This window comes from Penicillium coprophilum (assembly GCF_028826855.1).
Source record: "Penicillium coprophilum strain IBT 35676 chromosome Unknown utg000005l_segment0_segment0, whole genome shotgun sequence".
NCBI lineage: Eukaryota > Fungi > Ascomycota > Eurotiomycetes > Eurotiales > Aspergillaceae > Penicillium > Penicillium coprophilum.
This window is the reverse complement of record NW_026622724.1, coordinates 1,937,729-1,957,504: the sequence shown is the minus strand read 5'-3', so window position 1 is coordinate 1,957,504 and position 19,776 is coordinate 1,937,729. Positions and strand designations below refer to the sequence as shown.

Genomic DNA, 19,776 nt, shown 5'->3' with positions numbered 1-19,776 from the left:
GAAACGACATCACAAGGCCGCATATGCGGCCGCCTACTTTCGTGTTTTATGGTTGCTTTTTGCTCCATTTTGTTCTAGAGCTCAAGGCATGAAGGTAGTCTGTGTTCAATATGTATTTTGTAATAACTTTGGGAGGAAATGAAATCAAAGTATGACATCCATAGTACATGTCCACGCTAGCTTAGATTTTAATCAATATGAGACGAGCTCTGACGGGCATCCAATGAGAAGACCAAAGAGTCCAGATAGGGCCAAAATCAACCTCACGATATGACAGCTCATACTATTTGGGAACGTGCCAGAAACTCGCTGGCGTTATACACCGTACTGCAGAATACAAGATCAAGCTTTGCGGCGGAACGACCTTTGGGTTCTGAACGGGTGTTCATGTTCAGCTACGGCTGAAAGGTTGCAGATTCTGCTTTTTTCCTGCATTCCTCGCTGTTTGTTTCCTACGTGTCCGTCGTTCGGCGTTTTCAAGGTCAGACGATGTCATCCTGCCAGGGAATCCCCCAATCCAATCCGTTCATTGTCAGGGCTTGTGATCTGCCCGACCTGAAAATTGACGGAGTTCGGGCGGCCCCAGAGCTATGGAAAGGGCCCTTGGCGCCTTGATGATCTACAGAAGGACACTTCTCATTGGTTACATCGTGTTCTGTATGGGTCTAGCTATGTACATATGGATGTACCACCAGGCGTGGGTACGATCAACATATTTGATATTAACTTGATGATAATTTCTGTCCCTACCCTTGTTCTCCTCGTAACACTCCCAGCGACGTCTGAAATCACTTATCATCATGCCCAATTTCTATCCAGAGAATGAGCTACTACCGCACACAATTGATCATTATGCGAGAGTGAAACCAGACGCCCTCTACGCGGAGTATCCAGCATGTCCCACGAGCTATGATGACGGTTACGTCCCCATCACCTATCGCGCCTTTGCAAATGCCATCAATGGTGTTGCCTGGTGGTTGACCAAGACACTAGGCCCCGGACAGGGGGATGTTTTAACTTACATAGGTCCAAATGACCTACGATATCCCGCTCTGGTTATCGGGGCTGTAAAGGCGGGATACTGTATGTTTCTGACCTCGCCTCGCAACAGTCTCGCTGCGCACGAAAGCCTGTTGCGCTCACTGAATTGCTCCAAGGTGCTTGCCACAACACCCCGATCGCCGCCCATCACAAACTTGTTGAATGTCTCTATGCCTCTGGAAGTGTATGATGTGCCGAGCCTGCAGGAGCTGCTAGCCAACGAATACCCTCATTTTGAATATCACAAAACTCATCCCGACGATGTGAGTACGAGATTAGTCTCAATACATACATCCGGTTCCACCGGTATTCCCAAGCCCATTTCTTGGACATTTGAAACTACGACTCGACACATGCGAATGGTCGCCCTCAGTCCGCCAGAGAACTTTGAGGGGCAACACAGTTGGAGTCAGGGCAAGAGAATGTTTCTGACATTACCGCCCTTCCACGCGGGGGGACTCGCTGTCCTGCTGTTCTTCGGAATTCCCGCCGGTATGACAATCATTTTACCCACGTCGGGTGGCCTCCCCACCGCGGCAGCCCTGGTCGAAGCCAGGAAACAAACCCCATTCGAAATCGCCTTGGTCGTGCCGTCTGTTGTCCATGAGCTGGCCCAACAACCTGACCTATTGGATTACTGCAGCCAGCATCTGGAATACCTCATCTACGTAGGTGGCGACCTACCGCAGGATGTTGGCGATACAGTGGTGTCAAAGCTAAAGTTGGTGGGCCAGTATGCTGCGACTGAGGTAGGGATGCTCAGTGCTATCCATTCAGTGAAAAGGGACCCTCGTGGAGACTGGCGATATACCCAGTTCCACCCGGACTTGGGAGTCGAGATGCGACCCTTCACGGAAGATGAGTATGAGCTAGTGATAGTCCACACGCCAGAGCGGGAAACACATCAGCTGCCATCTACCATATTTCCCGGTCAGCAAGAATACTACACTCGTGATCTGTGGATGCGCCACCCTGACCCAACAAAGTCGGATTTGTGGCGATGGAGCGCGCGTGCGGACGATGTGATCGTTTTCCTGAATGGGGAGAAAACAAATCCTATTTCAATGGAGCAGCATATTGCCGTCTCGAATCCTGAAGTTTCAGCTGTGATAGTCGCAGGCACTCATCGCTTCCAAGCCTCGCTCATTGTTGACTTCTGTGGTGATGGGGATATGGGTCCAAGTGAGCGAGCTGCTGCCATCGAGAAAATATGGCCCAGCATTGAGGAAGCAAATCGTGTTTGTCCGGCACATGCCCGACTCGTCCGGACGCACATCTTGTTTACGACATCCGAGAAACCCATGCCACGGACAGCGAAAGGCACTGTCCAGCGGGCGGGGACTCTAGCTCTCTACGCACCCGAACTAGATGCGCTGTATGCAAGCGCTGATCAGCTGGCGGCACGAGAAGACAACGAGACGAGCGGGCCTGTGCGCGTCAGCAATCTTCAAGAAGTGTCGAACTTCATCCAGCGGTCCCTGGTGGATGTCACTGGCTGGAGCGAAGATCAAGTTTCCACTGCTGAGAGCTTTTTCACCCTCGGATTGGATAGTCTGCAAACCATCACCACTGCCCGCCGTATCAAGCGTGGTCTTGACCTACCTTCGTTTACTCCCAATATGATATACCTCAACCCATCGTTGTCTGCTCTCACGCAAGCCACCCTCAGACTCATCCAGGACGATGCTGTCATCCAAGCAGCAGGCAGGGAAGCAATGCTCGCAGAACGAAACAATCTTCTGGAGCAATTCAAAGAAAAAATAGACAATATCAAACCAAAGACAATTGTCCAGTCCAACACGGCGATCCAGCCCCAGGTCGTCGTGCTGACCGGCTCAACGGGGACTTTAGGCACATACATCCTGAGCACCTTACTAAACGACCCATCTGTATCGCACATCCACTGTCTAAATCGCAAAAAAGACAGCGGAACAATCCAACAACAGAAAAGCAACTTCTACCACCTCCACTCGACCCTCGATCCCTCCAAAGTCACCTTCTGGCACGCCGACCTCACCCAACCTGACCTCGGTCTCCCGACAGAATCCCTCCAAACTCTCCAAAAAACCGCAACCGTGATAATCCACAACGCATGGACAGTAAACTTCAACCTCCCCCTCTCATCCTTCACCCCCGATCTGCACGCCATCACAAACCTCATCAACCTCACAACCTCCAGTCCCAACAACCCGCACCTCTTCTTCCTCTCCTCCATCAGCTCAGTTCTAGGCCATGAAACAACATCCCAAATAACACCCGAAGAGCTCATCACAACAACCCACCCCGCGCCGAACGGCTACGCAAACAGCAAATACATCGCCGAGCACCTCCTCTCGCACGCGACACAGACGCGCTCGATAAACGCGTCGTTCGCACGCATCGGCCAGATAGCTGGTGCGGCGCGTTCGCCAGGCCTCTGGAATAGAAACGAGTGGTTCCCGAGCTTGGTGCGAAGTTCTTTGCAAGTGCGCGCGTTGCCGGAGACGCTAGGATCCACTTTGGGACGGGTGGATTGGGTGCCCGTTGATTTACTCGCGGAAGTTTTGGTTGATCTTGCGCTTTGGCAAGGCTCAGATGGTGCTGTTCGTGGACAGGGACAGTCTGTTAATGTCTTCCATCCGTTGAATTTGTATCCCGAGGCGTGGGGGGTTATTGCTCCTGTTGTTGCGGAGATGCTTTCTCTTATTAGTGGGAAGGAGATTGCGTTTGTTGATTTGTCTGCGTGGGTGCAGATGGTGAGAGTGGATATTGAGAATTCTGAGGGTGAGTTGGAGGGGCTTTTGGAGAGGAATCCGGCTGCTAAGTTGTTGGGATTTTTTGAAGGTGTTGTTGCTGAGATTGGTGCTGGGCCGGGTAATGTCTTGGATACGCGAGGAACGGCGGAAATCAGTAAAAGGCTTCGGGATATTCCGGGGGTGGGGAGGATGCCTCATTGGGTTCAGAAATGGGTTGGGGAATGGTTGCGTCCGTTGGGTGACTGAAATACCGTATACAGAATATTGGAGCAGCATGTGTATATACATCTGAGACTGAAGGCGGATATATATTTCTCTGGGGATTTGTTGGCAACTTTGATTTTTGACATTTTCACAACTTCGATTTCGAATTTAGATATCATGTCCATGAAAGGAAGAACAGCTCTGTGTTCACACCAATGCAGAATCGACCTTATTTTCAGGATACTGGCGTCGAGTAAGAGATTCCTTGTACAATGTAGTTCAACCTCAGAGTATCCCCCGAACAGGTACAATTTAGAATACCACACAAGTGAATTGTCCTCGAAATAGATTCATTGGATTGAAAGGAGAAAACATGAAAAATAAGAAACCATATTAGCCTTTAAACACCCCAGCTATGACGTTGTTGAAAGACAACACACAAGATCACGAGAAAAAAGGGCCATGCAAAGAGATAAACCACCATCTATGTCGACAGATACCTGAGACTTTTGCTCCGGCTCTACACCACAATCAGAGTAGAGCCTTGTATTTTTATCTTTCTCTTCATTTTCTGGGTTGGACCTCTCGGTCCAACCTCGTTCGTCTGTGGTCGTCCAAGACCACAACTTTTGATTTGTATTCATTGGTTAAATTCGGTTTCGGCGTAGGACTCCGAGAATATTGTTGAATTTCTGGAGTGCCATGTTGAGCATTTCTTGCAATTGCAAAAATAAGGTAAAGGGGTGGGAAGAGTTTTGCCAAGATCATGGGGAATTGATAGCGTTGACATATTGTTCGGGAAATTGAAGGGCCGAGGGATTGATTCTCGTCGTTTCATAGAAGTAGGAGGGATCGGAATTTAGACTGAAAGAATTGTGAATGGCTTTACGCCTCCGACGCCCACCGGGACTCGCGCAGCGGAATTTTCTCGCCAGCTTGCTTGCGGCTTCCGTCTACCTCGCGCTTCCACGCGTAGTACTCGCCAAGACGGGTCTCAGCGTAGCTGGCGTAGTCGAAATCGATTTGGGAGATCTGCGCTTGGATGAGTGCCCAAACGCCCCTACAAGATGTTTTTAGCATGAGACCATTGAGCTGTGGATTTTTTTCTCGATTTCGTTCGTTGAACTCACCAGTAGAGACCGGGAATGCCGCGGAAACGGTCAACGTCTTCGTACAGCCGGTCGACAATCTCAGCCTGGGACGACGCGTCGAGACCGCGCTGTTCACAGTAGCTCTTTGTGTACTCAGTGAGGAACTGACGGCGAACTGACTTTGTGGGCATCATATTGTAATCGCAATCGTAGCCACCCCACTCAGCAAGGTGGTTTGAGATATCAAAGGCCGCGGGCGCGGGGACAGCATACTCATAATCGATGAAGTTGACAGGCGCGATACCGTCTTCGGGGGCTGGGACGCCGTTTTCACTTGGAAGGACAATGACGTTGGCACAGAGGAGATCGCAGTGTGAGAAGACATACTAGAAATTCTGCGATTAGCCGTATATTCAACAACGAAATCCCCAATTCTAGTGGAGCGATGCTGAGAGTCACATACCCCGTCTTCTCCGATGCCCTTCCCATCGTCCAGTATCTCCAAAACCCATTGCAGCTCGGCTTGCAGATCCAACCGGCGAGCACGCTGCTCGGGAGTGGTGACCGGCAAGGCAAGCACCCACCTCTGCAGCACAGCCCACATAGATGGGCCCCCGCGTCGAGGCTTGATTACGGTAATATCATCATGGGCGTCCGTGATCTCGGCCACAGGGGCGTCCTTGGGTTCGGCTCCGCTACTAGGTAGGATGGCGTGCCACTGCGCCAGGCGGCGGGCGACACCGCGCCAAATAGGCGGGGAGACTAAATCCTGGTGGCCGCAGGGTCTGCCGCGGATGAAGCGGTAGAGCAGGCCGTTTTTGAATCGAGCGAGAAGAGGCGGAGCCAGACCGCGGCTGGCCAGAAGCGCGTGAGACTTGGTTTCTCCTAAGAATAATTGATCTACTTCAGCATATGTCGCAATGGGCAAGAAAGGCGCAGAGGGGCATTGTTCTTCTTTGAGAAGCGGGGGTTTTGACGAATGTTTTCAGTCGGGGGATTTTGCTCGTACTTTCGCGGTCTATGAGAATCTCTGTGCCATTTCCGTACGCTCTCATCAGTACTGCCTCATTGTCTATTTGTTCTTGCGTAAGGCCGGGTCTCAAGTTGATAATTTTCAGGAGCTAGGGAACGATTAGTCTCAGTCGAAGTCTGACAGCCTTATTGCTTGTCTTGTGGGATGCGACACTGGGAAAGAGAGACAGACAGTGTTGGTGATGCCGTCGGTGAATCGCACGAACTCAATGTTGTTGCCAGGACCCTCCCAGTCGGGGTTGAGTGTCAGGATTAGCCTAAGAGCAGACGCTTGGGAGTCCGCATGGCTGTATGATAGGGGAATGTATCGGAAATCTGGCGAGGTGGCCGCTTGAGTCTCTGCTGAGCCCATGTTGGGAAGTGTAGCGGGAATCGAACAAGGGGTGCGGGGCGAGTTGGTTTGAAAGGTTTTGTGCTATTGAAAGATTAGTCCACTCAGAGGCACCGCCTCTATGTCTATGATGAGCTCCTTGAATTCAATAGGCAATTGCACAAGGCCAGGCTGCTAGTGCAATGTGCTAATAATGATCAATGAGAGAAAGAGGTAGAGCACAATGTGAAACGGCCGATTCTGTATTGTGACGAAAGCAGAACAAAAATTCAGGGGAGAAATTGACTGTCGATGGCGGGGAGGTTAATGAGAGCGAGGGGAGGTCTCGTGCTCCCGACCCGTGATTGGAAGATGGGATTATCTGCTGGGTACTTAACCTTGTCCACCGCCACTACTACAAATTGTACATCAATGTCTCAAGTTTCGGTCTTTTGAGACATGAGCCTATTGGAAGGTTGGACACCTGTAAAACAATATTTTCATCTCATTTTGTTTATTTTTTTTTTTACAAGTTGGTGGCGTAGTACTAAATCATCTTCACTGTATGATGTAGATTGCTTGTTGCTTGCCAAGTACAAGTCACGGGGACGATCACATGCAAGACCCTTGAAAATCAATGAGGGTCACATGAAGATAGCTAACCCTGAGATTCATAACCCTACTTACCAAATCCGACGAAGTCCCTCAACAAAAGGCGGAATTAGTCATAAAATAAAATATTAGTCAACGAAATGGAAAAATATTTTCACCGAAGCCTAATCGGCTCTAGCGCATCTTGACTCCCAAACGCATAAAAGGGACCTGCTCGCCCGCGCCTTTACTCTTTTTTCTTTTCTCTCCATCATCAGTAGAGGTTTACATAACTTAATGTAAATTTCAACGGGGCTCCACAAAGTGGCTTGCTGAGGGTTATCCATGGCTTCGGTCAATCTGGGTTTTCTTCCGTTCCCGGCCCTGGAGAGTAAAGGCGTCTCTCTTTTTCCCAATCACTTTATGGCTATGCTAGGGTATCCTTCGGGAAGCCCCATGGGTGCTAGCTGTGGAGAGGGCGTCACATACCATTTTCTTCAGTCACTTCTATGTGGTCTGAGTTTGTCTAGGTTGTCTCTGATCTTGAAACTGGATCAGGGATCGCAACTATCTTAACATTGGATATCTCGCGGTCATCAACTCGTAATTGGCTTTCTGTGTAAACTGGGTACTTTCATGTACAAGTTTATCACATAATGGTCTTAGAAGCCTCAATAGTTCGGAATTGGCTATTGTGATGCCGTTTCAAGCCAAGGCAAAATCTAGAATGCTTGGATTTTGCTTGCCGAGATATTGGCTGTCGGCATGCCGGATGCCTCACGCGATGTTCCACCGGTTCCCGTTAAGCTACATGTACTCCGTACTGCTGAAGCCATCTCAATTGTCATCATCGTCATAACTTTTGAAAATTTCTATCGTGTAGCTTTTTACATGTCCCCAATCATGCATGTCCAGCGTTGCCAACCTGGATGCGCTCTCCAGTCCATTTGTCGTCGCTGCGCAACACCGGCCAGCTAGTACCGTCGGCCTTGACCAGATTCAAATCTAGCTTGGTGCCCAACACGCGGAAAGTTGACTTCTCCGCATCAATCGGCGCGAAGAGGTTATATGTATCCCTGTAGCGCTTGTTGTCTGTGGTAGGAAGGTCGAAGATAATCGAGTTGGGGGCAAATTCGACCTTGGCTCGTTGCTTGTCAATCTTCTTAAGGTAAAGGGAGACGTTGACGGCGGTGGGAGTCTGGTAGAAATCGTTTCTATAAAATGTCAAAACATGTCAGCCTGCGGTTTTCAAGAACAAAATATAGCTGGTCCGCCTGTTTTATCGTGTACGCACCTGACTGTGTCCACCTTCTCTTCACCCGGAGGCTTGGCCTTGCCAACAAACAAGTGCTTCGTCTTCTCTGTACAGCCGGGGATCTTCAGGAACTCATCGAATTCGAGCACCCGGCGTTTGCAGCAGGACCACCCCTTGCTGCCCTCGTGGAAGACCGGCTGGCCGGGGTGATGAATGCACTTCTCCTCATCACGAGCAGTCGATCCGGTGTAGGACGCACCGCAACCCTTCCGACGACATGTTGCGTTAGCCGGGATCTCCGCATCAGGGTCATCGGATTCTGGCTCTTCGATGACTGGTTTCGCAGGCGGCGCCGCGGTTGCGATAGTGGGAGTAGCGGAGATGGGTGGCCGCTCGGACTTCTTCTGCTCAGTCGGCTGAGGAGCAATGACTTCTTCAGCCTTGGAGGGCTCAGGCGTGGGTGTGTCGTCGATGGTGGAATGCTTGCCGGTTGTGCATGGCGGGATGGCGAGGAATTCCTCAAAGGTCAAGACGCGGGGCTTGCAACATTTCCAGCCTGAGAAGTTAGCGGTGTCGCAGGATAGAAATGTCTTAGAATGAATCGACAAGATCAGGTATCACATTGCGTTGCCGCAATGGTCCACCGTGAACCCTTGGTGGACTCATGGAACACAGATCTGGCATAGCTTGAACACCAAGGTACTTACCTTTCTGCCCCTCGTGGAACACTGGGGGACCCGGATGGTACACGCATTCCTCCTCGGGGTCGGTGAAGGTTTTCCCACACGCTTTGTGGACACACTTTCCTGCCATGATGTATGATAAAACAAATTATAAGGGAATTGACGTGACTGAGTTGAGAGAGGAGATTGTAATGTGTTCTGGGCAGAATGGCGCAGGCTTCCTAATAGGGTTTAGCGGGGAAGCTCGAATGTTCCATCGCGGAGAACTTTCTGACCGCATTCGCGTCCCAGCACCGGCCATCTCGAAATTCCGTTCAATTCATTTCGTGCATACAAAATTGACACGTTGTTTCTCAATGTTCCCTACGCGTGTCCTTCTCGGTTCAGCCCGCTTGACGCTGTTCACACGTGCAGGCTGTGGCCTTTGCGACACCGCGAAAAACACCGTGCTCAAGCTCCAGAAACGGCGCTCCTTCGAATATGTCGAAGCGGATATCATGCAACTTGGGAACAAAGCATGGAAGGATGTTTACGAGTTTGATGTCCCCGTTCTGCACATTCAGTCAGTCCACAATGGATTGCCCAAGGAGGCCGATCTCTCTGACGCGCGCAAATTGTTCCACCGATGGACAGAGCAAGAAGTCGAGCGCTCGGTAGATGAAGCAGAGCAAGCGCAGCCCTGATTAAATATATTATCTTTGTACATGATATGTGCAAATATACCGAACACCATGGTTCACTGGAACGGCGTACGGCACACCTGCGCTCTATACGAAGACATCAACATCGTGATACCGACACACTAGTGCACCTAGCCCTCATTGCGTTATCTCTGCATACTTGACTCCTCAGCTCTGCTGCAGGATCTATATTTGTCTCACTTTTCCACATGGTTCGGTATACTTCTGTATATATTTGAACTATCTTTGACCATCAGTGGATGACGGCAGATACACCTAAGATGTGTCTAGGTGCCCTACTAGCGTATATCATGCGTGACTCCTTTTGCCAGGGAGGTAATGATGCCGCAATTATACACTTGATCCGTAGTTCCAATTACTTTTGCTTTCCAAATTGACCAGTCTTGGCTGTTTGATACACCCGTTTTGTGGTACTCGCCACAAGTCATTTGTTTTCTCTCATCTGCAATTAGAGTCGACTGATGATTCAAAAATTTAGCCTCATATACACACACTTTTCATTTCCTTTTTTTATTTGTAAAGAGTAACTGAGGGCTAATACCGAGGCATCGCGAGTCATTTAGTTTTTAGTATAGATGGATGGCTAAGGCGGTAAAGCAATAACTACCCCTACCCGACCCCTACTACTACTCGTTGATAGCTCTTTGCTGATATCATCGTCATTAACAGGAAGATGCGACATATTCTCCAAGGCATCTGATTGGATGCGGTGAGCTTAGACTTGATATTAAGCTCTTGTTTCGCTTCAGAATTTCTCATTACGAACTGAGCTTCATAGCCGTCTGCATTGTGATTCCCGTGGCTTTGCCACGCGCCTTTTTCGCGTTTTCATCAATTATTTGTTGGTAAAGCATTCCAGAACAACATATTATTCAAATACTCGGTAAGCAGTTCTTCAATCCCATCGGTGGTGCTGGCGTAACATCTTTCACATTATATGCAAATGGTCACCCTCAGTTCACCGCGAACCATATGTACTTCGCGAACCAACCAACAACTGACATGTTCAATCTATTCAGTTTCATTTGATCACTTCATAAATTTCAATTTGATAATAGTGAGTGATTTTCTCAAATTACTCATTGTTGCTGGCTTTGTGGCTACGGTCTCTATCAAGCCACTGCCAAACCAGCTAGGCCGACTCTATGGTCCCAAGTCTGAGCAATACAGACTAATAATGTTACATTTGCAGAACTTATCTTTCTATCAACTGATGCATTGAATTGAACTAACAATGGCTGATCAAACGTCAGTGGGTAATGGCGCCGACATCTCGCTGTCACCACCAGATGCATTGCCAACGACCTATTCAGCACCGTCAAACCACCCGCTGGGGCATCCTTGTACGAAATGCAAGTCAAGGCATAGGCGTTGCGACCGCACTAAACCAGGTTAGCTCTTTCATGGATTGAGGAGGCAACGGCAAGTGCAAGTGCATTGATGGCTGACTATTTACATAGTTTGCCAGAGTTGCCAGAGTATGGGCTTTGAAGCTGAATGCTCATACCCTTCTGTGGCATTTCCAGTGTATGTTTGTCCAAATTGTCGGCTTGACTGAATCAAAATGACTGATCTTATATCACCTAGTTCTGGGAACAAAATGACCCCAAAGACTGGTGCTCCATTCTCAGGGCCAATTTTCAATAATGCCTCTGTTCTACTCGCAACGGGTGACAAAAGACCAAGAAATGCGGACAGTCCTTCTGAGAGAACTGAAGTTGTCAATCCTGTGATTGAATCACCCATCCAAAATGATTCCAGCCACGCCCAGCAGACGCAAATGCCCCAGCAGCCTCCCGCGAAGCGGCAGAAGATATCCGAACTTGGGTCTGGAAGCCCCGCTAGACAATCTGCGCTAGCGCGAGGTCAGGTCACACCATTTGGTACCGGTATGCCCAGTGGAAGTAGACCGATACCCCCATCCCGTATGCGCAGTATCTCTCCAACTATGCATCAAGATGAAACGGAGCTGCGGTGCAACTTAACCACCGAGATCAACGTCCAGAGAATGAAGCATCGCAATCTTGCAGCAGGGCCTCTACGCAACATCATAAAGCTTCTAAAGAAAGCCAAGATCGAACGTCCAAGTTCTGGATCTATAAGCACCGAGCCTGCGGATTCCCGATTGGGGGATACCCAATTGAATGACGAGTGGCGTGAAGAAGATGATCTCATGGAAGTTGCATTGAGCAAGTTGGAAAAGGGTGGTCGATGCTCTCGTGCTCTTCTCAGTCGCTTTGAGAACTTCGTGTATGGGCCATTGATGAGCCCAGAGGAGAAGAGGATGCAAGAGCGCATTATGTGCGTTGAAGAGTGCCTGTCAAGCACATCGGCGGAACCGACAGCCAACCATAACTCTCTGTTCCTCCATCGCCTAGGCAAAATCACGTCTCATCCTGATGCCTATGGCCTCGACGAGAAAGACACACGTATTGGATTTCTCCGTAACCATCTCCTTACAGCTATATCGACCAGTTCCAAGCTGAGTCGTGCGAACTGTAGGAAATTTGCGGAGCTTTTAGACCCTGCCGGAGATATCGCCAATACCAACTTGGACAGTCCAGGCATCAAAGCAGAAACTTCGACCTCAACAAGGAAGGAGCCACCCAAACCCACCTCCCCACGCGTGCCTTCCTCGTACACGCCAGGATCACCATCGCGGCCAACTCGTAAACAAACCCCCCCGCCTCTCTCGGTCTTCTTCACCAACCCATCTTTCTCCTTTCTCCTCTCTTCATCCATCAACTCATCCTCCTCTTTCACCTTCTCATCATCCATCTTTATCCATATCAAGTTTGGAATCCATTGATTTGATTGATGACACCATGATTCCTGTAACAAACTTGAAACGCAAAATCAGGAAAGAGATTGTGCCTAGGAGCCAGTCGTCGCAATCCAGCGACACTGCTGCGTCGCCTACCATGCAGTCCGGGTCCAAGAAACGTCCCGCCTCTGGCAGTCAGTCTAACAACACCATTGCCCCATCTCCAAAGAGGACTGCTTCTGGCACCCAGTCGTCCAACTCCAACGACTTCACCCCTCAGACTCCTAAGGAGGCTGCTTCTGGCACCCAGTTGTCCAACTACAACGATGCTCTTGCCCCCATTCTAAAGAGTGCTGCTTCTAGTAGCAAACCACTCGCCTCTGAAATCCCGAAGATGCTCTGGAAGATTTTCCTTGTCAAGCATGTTCATTTACTGCCTGTTCTTGATCTCGACGAATTGAAAATGGCCTTTGCCATGGCTGTGAACCATGGCAAGCTGACACCCAAACTGATTGATCCGATTCTCGGCTTTTGTCTTGCAGTCGCCTGTCATCTCACTCGTGAAAGGAGCCTTTGGGAAGGCCAAAAATGGAACGATGCCGCTGTTTCCAAACTTAGGGCCGAAGAAAACACCCCATCGCTTCAATACTTCTACCGACGGATCCTTCAAATCGAGTATCTCCACATGGTTGGGGATCTGAAAAAGAGCCGGAACATCCTATCTCTGGCTATTGACGAAGCGGAATCGCTTGAGATGCACACGATGTATGGTGGTCGCCTTGTCGTCGACAAACAATCGCTGGAACAGGTCAGGGTTACATGGCAGTATTTATGGATGAAGAAACTGTTTCTCGCCCTTCAGTTTGGTGTTGTCAATCAGTGTCTGGATGTTTTTCACATTTCACCAATGCCGATGCAGTCGTACATGGAGACTACTATTGGATCATCTGGCGAGAGAAAATCACTCATGGCATCCTGTTTCTTCATTGCTTGTGCATCGCTTTTGAAGCACACCGATGACCTGATCACTGTTGAAAACAATCTACGTGTGACTCGCATGGAATGCCCCATTAAATGGTTTTCCGTCGTCGACCTAGGTCCATTTCAGGATCTGAACGAAAGTTTGTCTAGCTGGTACAACGGTCTACCAAAATGTCTGGAATGGAAAGGAGCTAACATCGAATTTGCCACCGAGAAAAACCCTAGCATGTGCCGCATGTCTCTTCTCGCTCATCTACGCTATGTTTACTTCCGACTTCGTCAGCACCGGCCATTCTTGATACTAGCCTTGCGATTTTCCAATGCGTGTGCCTGTGAAAAGACTCCTCATATCACTGGCAAAGAAATGGACTCGGTGAACTCGTCTGTTCTTCTCGCTATGGTGTACCATGGCGCAATCAAATGTCTTGTCGCTTCGCAGGACATTGTGGAAACGCTTTCTGCCTCCTTTCAAAAGGAAGATGATGACCATGCTAAGTGTGAAATGCTGGAATACCTCTACGCTGCTGGCCTTGTTCTGATTGCGGCCACGAACATCCCGTGTCTCAAAGACGGAACCCAACATCTTGCATCCCCAACAGCTCCAGTCGAGAGATCTATGACCCTGATGGCGAAGGATATCCGTCAGATTGACATTTTGTTACGCCATTATCAGGAAAAGTGCGAGCAGGCACCAATGCTCAAGCAGCGCATCGAGCGGTGCCGCAATGTCCTCGGTCTCGTAAGGCTACAATCTGTATCTGGGGATGGCGTTCTTTGTGACCGCGACCTCACTTTTCGGCGCGATGTATGGTGCCGTATCTACACTCGATTGGGAATTGACATTCCCTTTGAGAGGCTTACTAAGGGGCGACCAATCAACGATAAGATATCGGGTCGTAGAATGACGTTTGGCTGGCTTGAGAGCCTACCCTGCGATATGGATGGCGCGGAGTAAAAAAGACCATTTCATGAAATCTTACTTCTACCTCTGTATGATATTTGTATGTAGTATGGCAAATGAAGTTGTCTTTCTTTTGATCAGTATATCTGTATGGTTTACGTATAAGTTTTTTTGATCTAAGGTCGCGAGGATGCCTGGATGCCTGAAACGATATAAACACCTGGGTGTGTCGTGGTAACAGTGAAAGTCTCGTAAGCTCCATGGTTAGACTTATTTTTAGGACGAGGACAGAATATCTAGTCTAAGGTCGTGAATTACTAGAATTAATATATTTGGCTAAGCTAAAATGTAACGGGGTTCTAGATCTAGACCTAGAAAGTGGCTAGTAGGGCTCCACTAGAACCTTTTCTATCCCTAGTTCTCTCATTCGACGAATGCAGTGACATTCCAGAAACTGTGAACAGATGAAAAAATCAATTTAGTGTAGGTTTATTGGTAGGAAGTAGTGCTTGGTGCCTTAAAATCCAAATTGGTGACATGCTATCATGCTCATCTCGGGGTATATTTGATCGTGAATTCTGCGCCTCCTATCGTCAAGAACTACTTTCTCTTCCAATCACCCCCTTTGTTAATCAAAACCACAAGATGAGCTCAAATGCGATTTATGGTAGTATCCAAAAGCGCTATGGAGAATTAGCGGATCGCTCTTCTGCTAACTTGCAGAAGAAAACCGAAGAAAGAATTGCCCAAGCATTTGGTTACGAGTCTGCAGACCTCAGTTCCATCCCTCAGTCTGCAAATATGGGAGTGAGCTGTGGGAATCCATTGGCATTTGCCAACTTGAACGAGGTGAGTATCAACATCAAGCGATCCTACTGTGCGACTGCCTAACAGTTTCCTCTAGGGTGAAACAGTTATTGATCTCGGTAGCGGTGGTGGCATCGACGTTCTGCTGGCAGCCAAGAAAGTTGGCACCAGAGGAAAAGCCATTGGTATTGACATGACTAAGGCGAGGCTCACTTCCATCGCCGACTTGAGACATCCCAACTAACATTAATAACAGAGTATGCTCAAGCTAGCCCGCAAAAATGCGAAGAAATCGGGTACTTCCAACGCCCTCTTCATCGAAGCTTCGATCACGTCTATTCCTCTACCCGACGCCACTGCCGACTGTATTATCAGCAACTGTGTGGTGAACCTGGTTCCGACAGTTGAGAAGCCTCTTGTGTTCAACGAGATCTTCCGCTTGTTGAGATACGGTGGGCGCGTTGCCATCAGTGATATCCTAACCCGAAAGGAGCTACCACTAGAAGTGGCCAATAGTCTATCTTTCTACATCGGATGCATAGCAGGGGCTAGCCAGCTTCACGAATATGAGAAATACCTCTCTGACGCAGGATTCAAAGGTATTTATCGAATATTGAACGTGCTTTGCGTGCCTTGCTCACCATCCTCTTCTTCCTAGATCTCGTGATTGTCGACACCCACAGTGACATCAATGTTTATAAAGATTTGGTTCAGGCGCAGATGGATCTTGGAGAGACAAGTGATCAGCTGAAACCGAATTCGTGCTGTGGAGGAAAACAAGAAAAGAACACCACTGGGGGAGAATTGTTGAAGTCTGACTTTAACGAATGGGCTGGTGAGTCTCGAAGGCTTTTAGATTACCATGTCATCACTGACTTTAGTCTAGGATCGTTCCAAATTTATGCAGTCAAACAATAAGAAAATTTCTGGATAGTTGAAACCAAACCGACATTTCTCAGGATATTTCTGTCAATACTTTGAGAAGCACTTGATTATCCACCCTACATCCCTCCAACGGACTGTTCCCTTGCCTGAAGCCACGCTCCATCCGAAAGTACAAGACATCCAATTCCACGCCTTTAGTGTTGCATTGAATCACCCATTGACAAGCCAAAGAGCAGAGAGTTGTGTCCAGGCTAATCGGGGTGCTTTCTTCAATGCTCTCCTGGGTTCCTTGCTGCTGGGTAGCTTCGAAAGTTTTTTCTGCCAGCTTTGGTGGTTCTACCGATGGAGGATTCAAAAGGGCCAGATTATCGGCCTCGTCCGATAGTAGCGGGATATTGAAATCCAGTCCCATGTCAGGTGATAGACCTGACAAATCCCATTGTTCCCAAAATGACAGAGGAGAGAGACTTTCCATAGATCGGTGAGTCTCTGCACTACTAGCCAGCGAACCCGTAACCTGAAATTAGTTAGAATCTTTCCTAGATAAAATCATGACTATTCCACTCGATGACCTTACCGCCGATGCCATATTGGGTTCGCTGTCGTGAATGTTCCCGGGATGTGCTTTGCGCGAGTTGAAGTTGATGTCTAGGGTTGCTAATAACCCTCTCATCCAGGCATTTTCAGATTGCAATTTATCAAATTCCGATAGCGATGGCGAATGTGTGGATGCTATCAATTCGTCGTACTTTTTGGCTTTTTCTTCTAAGCCTCGGATATATTCTAGGCGTTTTGCCCTTGATCGCCTTTGGTTATTGCGAATGCGGGCGAGATCCTCGCCCTATATGAATAGAATATGAGTGTGATGAAATCAAAAATAGAAGCATCGGATGAGTTTAAGCTAACCGACCTTAGTCTTGGTTTTTGGGCGAGGCATAGTTAAGTTCAGTATAATTCTTGTAGCAAAAGACTTTTGTCGCTAACAATTGTAAAGGGCAGAGAAGTTGAAGACATTCAAATATGCTTGGACGATTTGACGTTAAAAAGGAACTGGAGAACCATGGAAGGCAAGCTCATGTTGTCCAATCAGACGAAAGTGGAATGTCACTGTTCCAAGGTTGACCCCGCAGATCGCGTGACTTGGGATTAATACGAAGAGCTGTCTTTCTAAGAAGTATGGAGAGTCTGGTCTACATTTTGGCATTAGTCGTCCCAGCCAACTCGTCTAGCTATCCATTTGACAGCATATACCAGACCCAACAGCACAGGAACCTCTATGAGCGGTCCGACAGTGGCCGCAAGAGCCTGGTTGCTATCCGCGCCAAACATCGCCACCGCAACAGCAATTGCCAGTTCAAAATTGTTACTGGCAGCCGTAAAGCTCTGCACAGTAGCCAACTTGTAGCCAAACCCTAATTTGTGCGTGACAAAGAGGGTCGCAAAGAAGATGATCAGGAAATAAACGATGAGCGGTGCTGCAACTCGGACCACGGAGACAATTTGCTGGACCACATGGCGGCCTTGCGAGGCGAATAACACAAGAATTGTGAATAACAAGCCGATGAGAGACCATGGGCTAAGCCATTTCAGGAAGACTTCATCGTACCATTTGGCAGAAATTCGTCGGAGAACGAACCGCGTGACGATTGCGGCGCCTAGAGGTATTCCGAGGAACACAGCGACACTTTTGGCGGCTGTTGAATATTCAAATGTGACGGAATCACCGCTGATAGTGCTGATAAAGAAGACTCCCATCGGAGCAAAAAGAACCATCTGTAGCACTGAGTTGAGAGCGACCAGGATGGCGCAATATTCGTTATCGCCCCCGGCTAGTCCTGTCCAAACAAGTACCTGATAAGATGAGCATAATCTCGTTTCCAAGAACGGGTTGCTAAGTTAAAGAGACTTACCATAGCAATGCATCGTGCTAATCCAACGACGATCAGTCCCTGTCGCAGTTCTGGCTCATCAGGCAAGAACGCCCAAGCCAAAGCCAGCTAATGAACCAAGTCAGTGATAAAATGCGTGCCGCGTGAGTAATGGAATCACAAACCATAAGAAAGGGGGCGACGACCCAATTCAAAACAAGACTAAAGGCCATCTGGACCCAAATACCTTTCTCTCGGAAGATATGATGCAGGGATTCGAACCGAATCTTGCACAGGATGGGGTACATCATGACGAGAAGACCCACGGCTGGGAATTCATTTTCAGTTACTAAGATCCGCAAAATTGTTGGATTTATACGTACCAATAGGAACTGAAACACCCACAAATTTCCCTCTTTGCAGGGCAGGACCTGTATTTGGGACAAAGTTGCCTAGGATAATTCCAATTGCCATAGCAAGAAAAATCCATAATGCCAAGAGTTGATCAAGGAGACCGAGACTTGAGAACATTGATTGTTTCTCCGATGACTCGTCTTGGGGAGAGGCTTCATTTTGCTTTTCGATGTCGCATGTCTTTGCCTGTCCGTTAGGGGGACCAGGGGCGACATGTAAACACGACCGCGGTCGTATGGATGTCATGGCAAACAATCCCAATGGCTCGACTACTCAATGTATTCAGCAGAAAGCGATGGATGTCAATGTAGCAGATAGCAGAGCGTGGGACTTTATATTCCCCCGGACGTCTTTCTCAAGAGTGTCATAGAACTAAACGGCAATGATATGTCACTGGCGGGTGCTGATTGGCTGAAGAATTAGACTATCAGCGGGTCCGGGGCTCGTCACCCGAGGAGCATTGACCAATCGAAATGCGGCAACGACATTCCTCACAAGCGGGGCATTGGGGGTATTCTAGCAGAGCGAACAGTCTGAGAAGTGTCAAGTCCCTTGATTCTCAAATTCAGCTTTCGTCTTCAACAAAATGTCAGCCGAGCTTCCATGGCATGCTGCATATCCCGCACCAAGGGGTGTGGCTCCCTCCATATCGCGAGAGGAGCTTTTGCAATGGATTCGAGAGGGTAAACAAGCAGGCCAAGACTTTGTACTTGTTGATTTGCGGCGCGTGGACTATGAGGTATGAGCAGTCTGAGAGAGGTAGCATGTTCTTGTGCTGACTTTTTGGAGGGAGGAACGATCCAAGGGTCATTGAACTTGCCAGCTCAGACTTTATACCCCACCATCCCAACATTTCATTCTCTTGTATCGAACAGTAGCGTGAAATATGTGATTTGGTACTGTGGTAAGCTTTGCCCAGTAAATATGATAATGAATGTTTCAAATACCAATACTGATCTGCATTCAGGGTCATCTGGCGGTAGAGGTACTCGTGCAGCAGGGTGGTTCGCAGATCATCTTGAAGATCAACAGGATACGGAAGTCAAGAGCTTGGTTCTCTCAGGAGGCATTAAAGGATGGGCTGCGGCTGGTTCTGAGTACACCTCCTTGATGAGCGGGTATGATGCCTCTGTCTGGACGAAGTGAGGTATTGAAATTCCACTTGAGTGACGTGATGTGTCTGTCGACTTCCCGTTTCTTAATTGTATAAGAAAGATATAGCTCAATTGAGATCCAAAAGGAGGCTCACCAATCCGCTGTTTACACCCAGCACTCTTGTGCGATGATGTCCATCAATTGCCCAGTAATCTGAGTCGACAGGCCTCTATGACGCCATTTGAGGGGGCAGATTGTAACCTGCCCACTTTATGCGCAACTCTGACATGAGAGCAATCTTTTTCACAGAGCGCTGAGTAAATTCTCGCCCTGGTGAGAGAGACGATTTTGGATGAGACTAGGTGATGCTTCGGCACGTATAGAGGCTGGGACCGTGGTTATTGAGGATGGTGAGTCA

At 48.5% G+C, this 19,776-nt stretch overlaps 9 protein-coding genes across 9 annotated transcripts; 5 read left to right on the top strand and 4 right to left on the bottom strand.

Moving 5' to 3' along the window:
* Positions 1-800: 800 nt before the first annotated feature.
* Positions 801-4,022, top strand: N7500_008324 (NRPS-like enzyme; the record flags this gene model as incomplete). The annotated part of the gene is made up of 1 exon (XM_056679468.1): positions 801-4,022. The coding sequence occupies one exon, from the start codon at positions 801-803 to the stop codon at positions 4,020-4,022; it is 3,222 nt and encodes a 1,073-aa protein (XP_056529840.1).
* An 843-nt stretch (positions 4,023-4,865) lies between these two features.
* N7500_008323 (putative ethanolamine kinase) lies at positions 4,866-6,455 on the bottom strand (the record flags this gene model as incomplete). The annotated part of the gene is made up of 5 exons (XM_056679467.1): positions 4,866-5,040; positions 5,111-5,457; positions 5,535-5,956; positions 6,081-6,192; positions 6,276-6,455. The coding sequence occupies 5 exons, from the start codon at positions 6,453-6,455 to the stop codon at positions 4,866-4,868; spliced, it is 1,236 nt and encodes a 411-aa protein (XP_056529839.1).
* Positions 6,456-7,905: 1,450 nt separating this feature from the next.
* N7500_008322 (cysteine and histidine-rich domain-containing protein) lies at positions 7,906-9,072 on the bottom strand (the record flags this gene model as incomplete). Its single annotated transcript, XM_056679466.1, has 3 exons — positions 7,906-8,218; positions 8,299-8,815; positions 8,967-9,072. The coding sequence occupies 3 exons, from the start codon at positions 9,070-9,072 to the stop codon at positions 7,906-7,908; spliced, it is 936 nt and encodes a 311-aa protein (XP_056529838.1).
* Positions 9,073-9,298: 226 nt separating this feature from the next.
* N7500_008321 (glutaredoxin family protein) lies at positions 9,299-9,625 on the top strand (the record flags this gene model as incomplete). Its single annotated transcript, XM_056679465.1, has 1 exon — positions 9,299-9,625. The coding sequence occupies one exon, from the start codon at positions 9,299-9,301 to the stop codon at positions 9,623-9,625; it is 327 nt and encodes a 108-aa protein (XP_056529837.1).
* Positions 9,626-10,877: 1,252 nt separating this feature from the next.
* Positions 10,878-14,343, top strand: N7500_008320 (transcription factor domain-containing protein; the record flags this gene model as incomplete). The annotated part of the gene is made up of 4 exons (XM_056679464.1): positions 10,878-10,986; positions 11,104-11,170; positions 11,231-12,436; positions 12,504-14,343. 4 exons carry the CDS (start codon positions 10,878-10,880, stop codon positions 14,341-14,343), a joined length of 3,222 nt encoding a protein of 1,073 aa, XP_056529836.1.
* A 591-nt stretch (positions 14,344-14,934) lies between these two features.
* N7500_008319 (Arsenite methyltransferase) lies at positions 14,935-16,014 on the top strand (the record flags this gene model as incomplete). The annotated part of the gene is made up of 5 exons (XM_056679463.1): positions 14,935-15,138; positions 15,194-15,298; positions 15,353-15,695; positions 15,755-15,931; positions 15,983-16,014. The coding sequence occupies 5 exons, from the start codon at positions 14,935-14,937 to the stop codon at positions 16,012-16,014; spliced, it is 861 nt and encodes a 286-aa protein (XP_056529835.1).
* Positions 16,015-16,051: 37 nt separating this feature from the next.
* Positions 16,052-16,918, bottom strand: N7500_008318 (bZIP transcription factor; the record flags this gene model as incomplete). The annotated part of the gene is made up of 3 exons (XM_056679462.1): positions 16,052-16,498; positions 16,559-16,822; positions 16,892-16,918. 3 exons carry the CDS (start codon positions 16,916-16,918, stop codon positions 16,052-16,054), a joined length of 738 nt encoding a protein of 245 aa, XP_056529834.1.
* Positions 16,919-17,184: 266 nt separating this feature from the next.
* Positions 17,185-18,509, bottom strand: N7500_008317 (arsenic resistance protein; the record flags this gene model as incomplete). Its single annotated transcript, XM_056679461.1, has 4 exons — positions 17,185-17,832; positions 17,892-17,978; positions 18,035-18,177; positions 18,233-18,509. 4 exons carry the CDS (start codon positions 18,507-18,509, stop codon positions 17,185-17,187), a joined length of 1,155 nt encoding a protein of 384 aa, XP_056529833.1.
* Positions 18,510-18,849: 340 nt separating this feature from the next.
* Positions 18,850-19,409, top strand: N7500_008316 (putative arsenate reductase (Arc2); the record flags this gene model as incomplete). The annotated part of the gene is made up of 3 exons (XM_056679460.1): positions 18,850-19,002; positions 19,053-19,167; positions 19,231-19,409. The coding sequence occupies 3 exons, from the start codon at positions 18,850-18,852 to the stop codon at positions 19,407-19,409; spliced, it is 447 nt and encodes a 148-aa protein (XP_056529832.1).
* Positions 19,410-19,776: the final 367 nt, after the last annotated feature.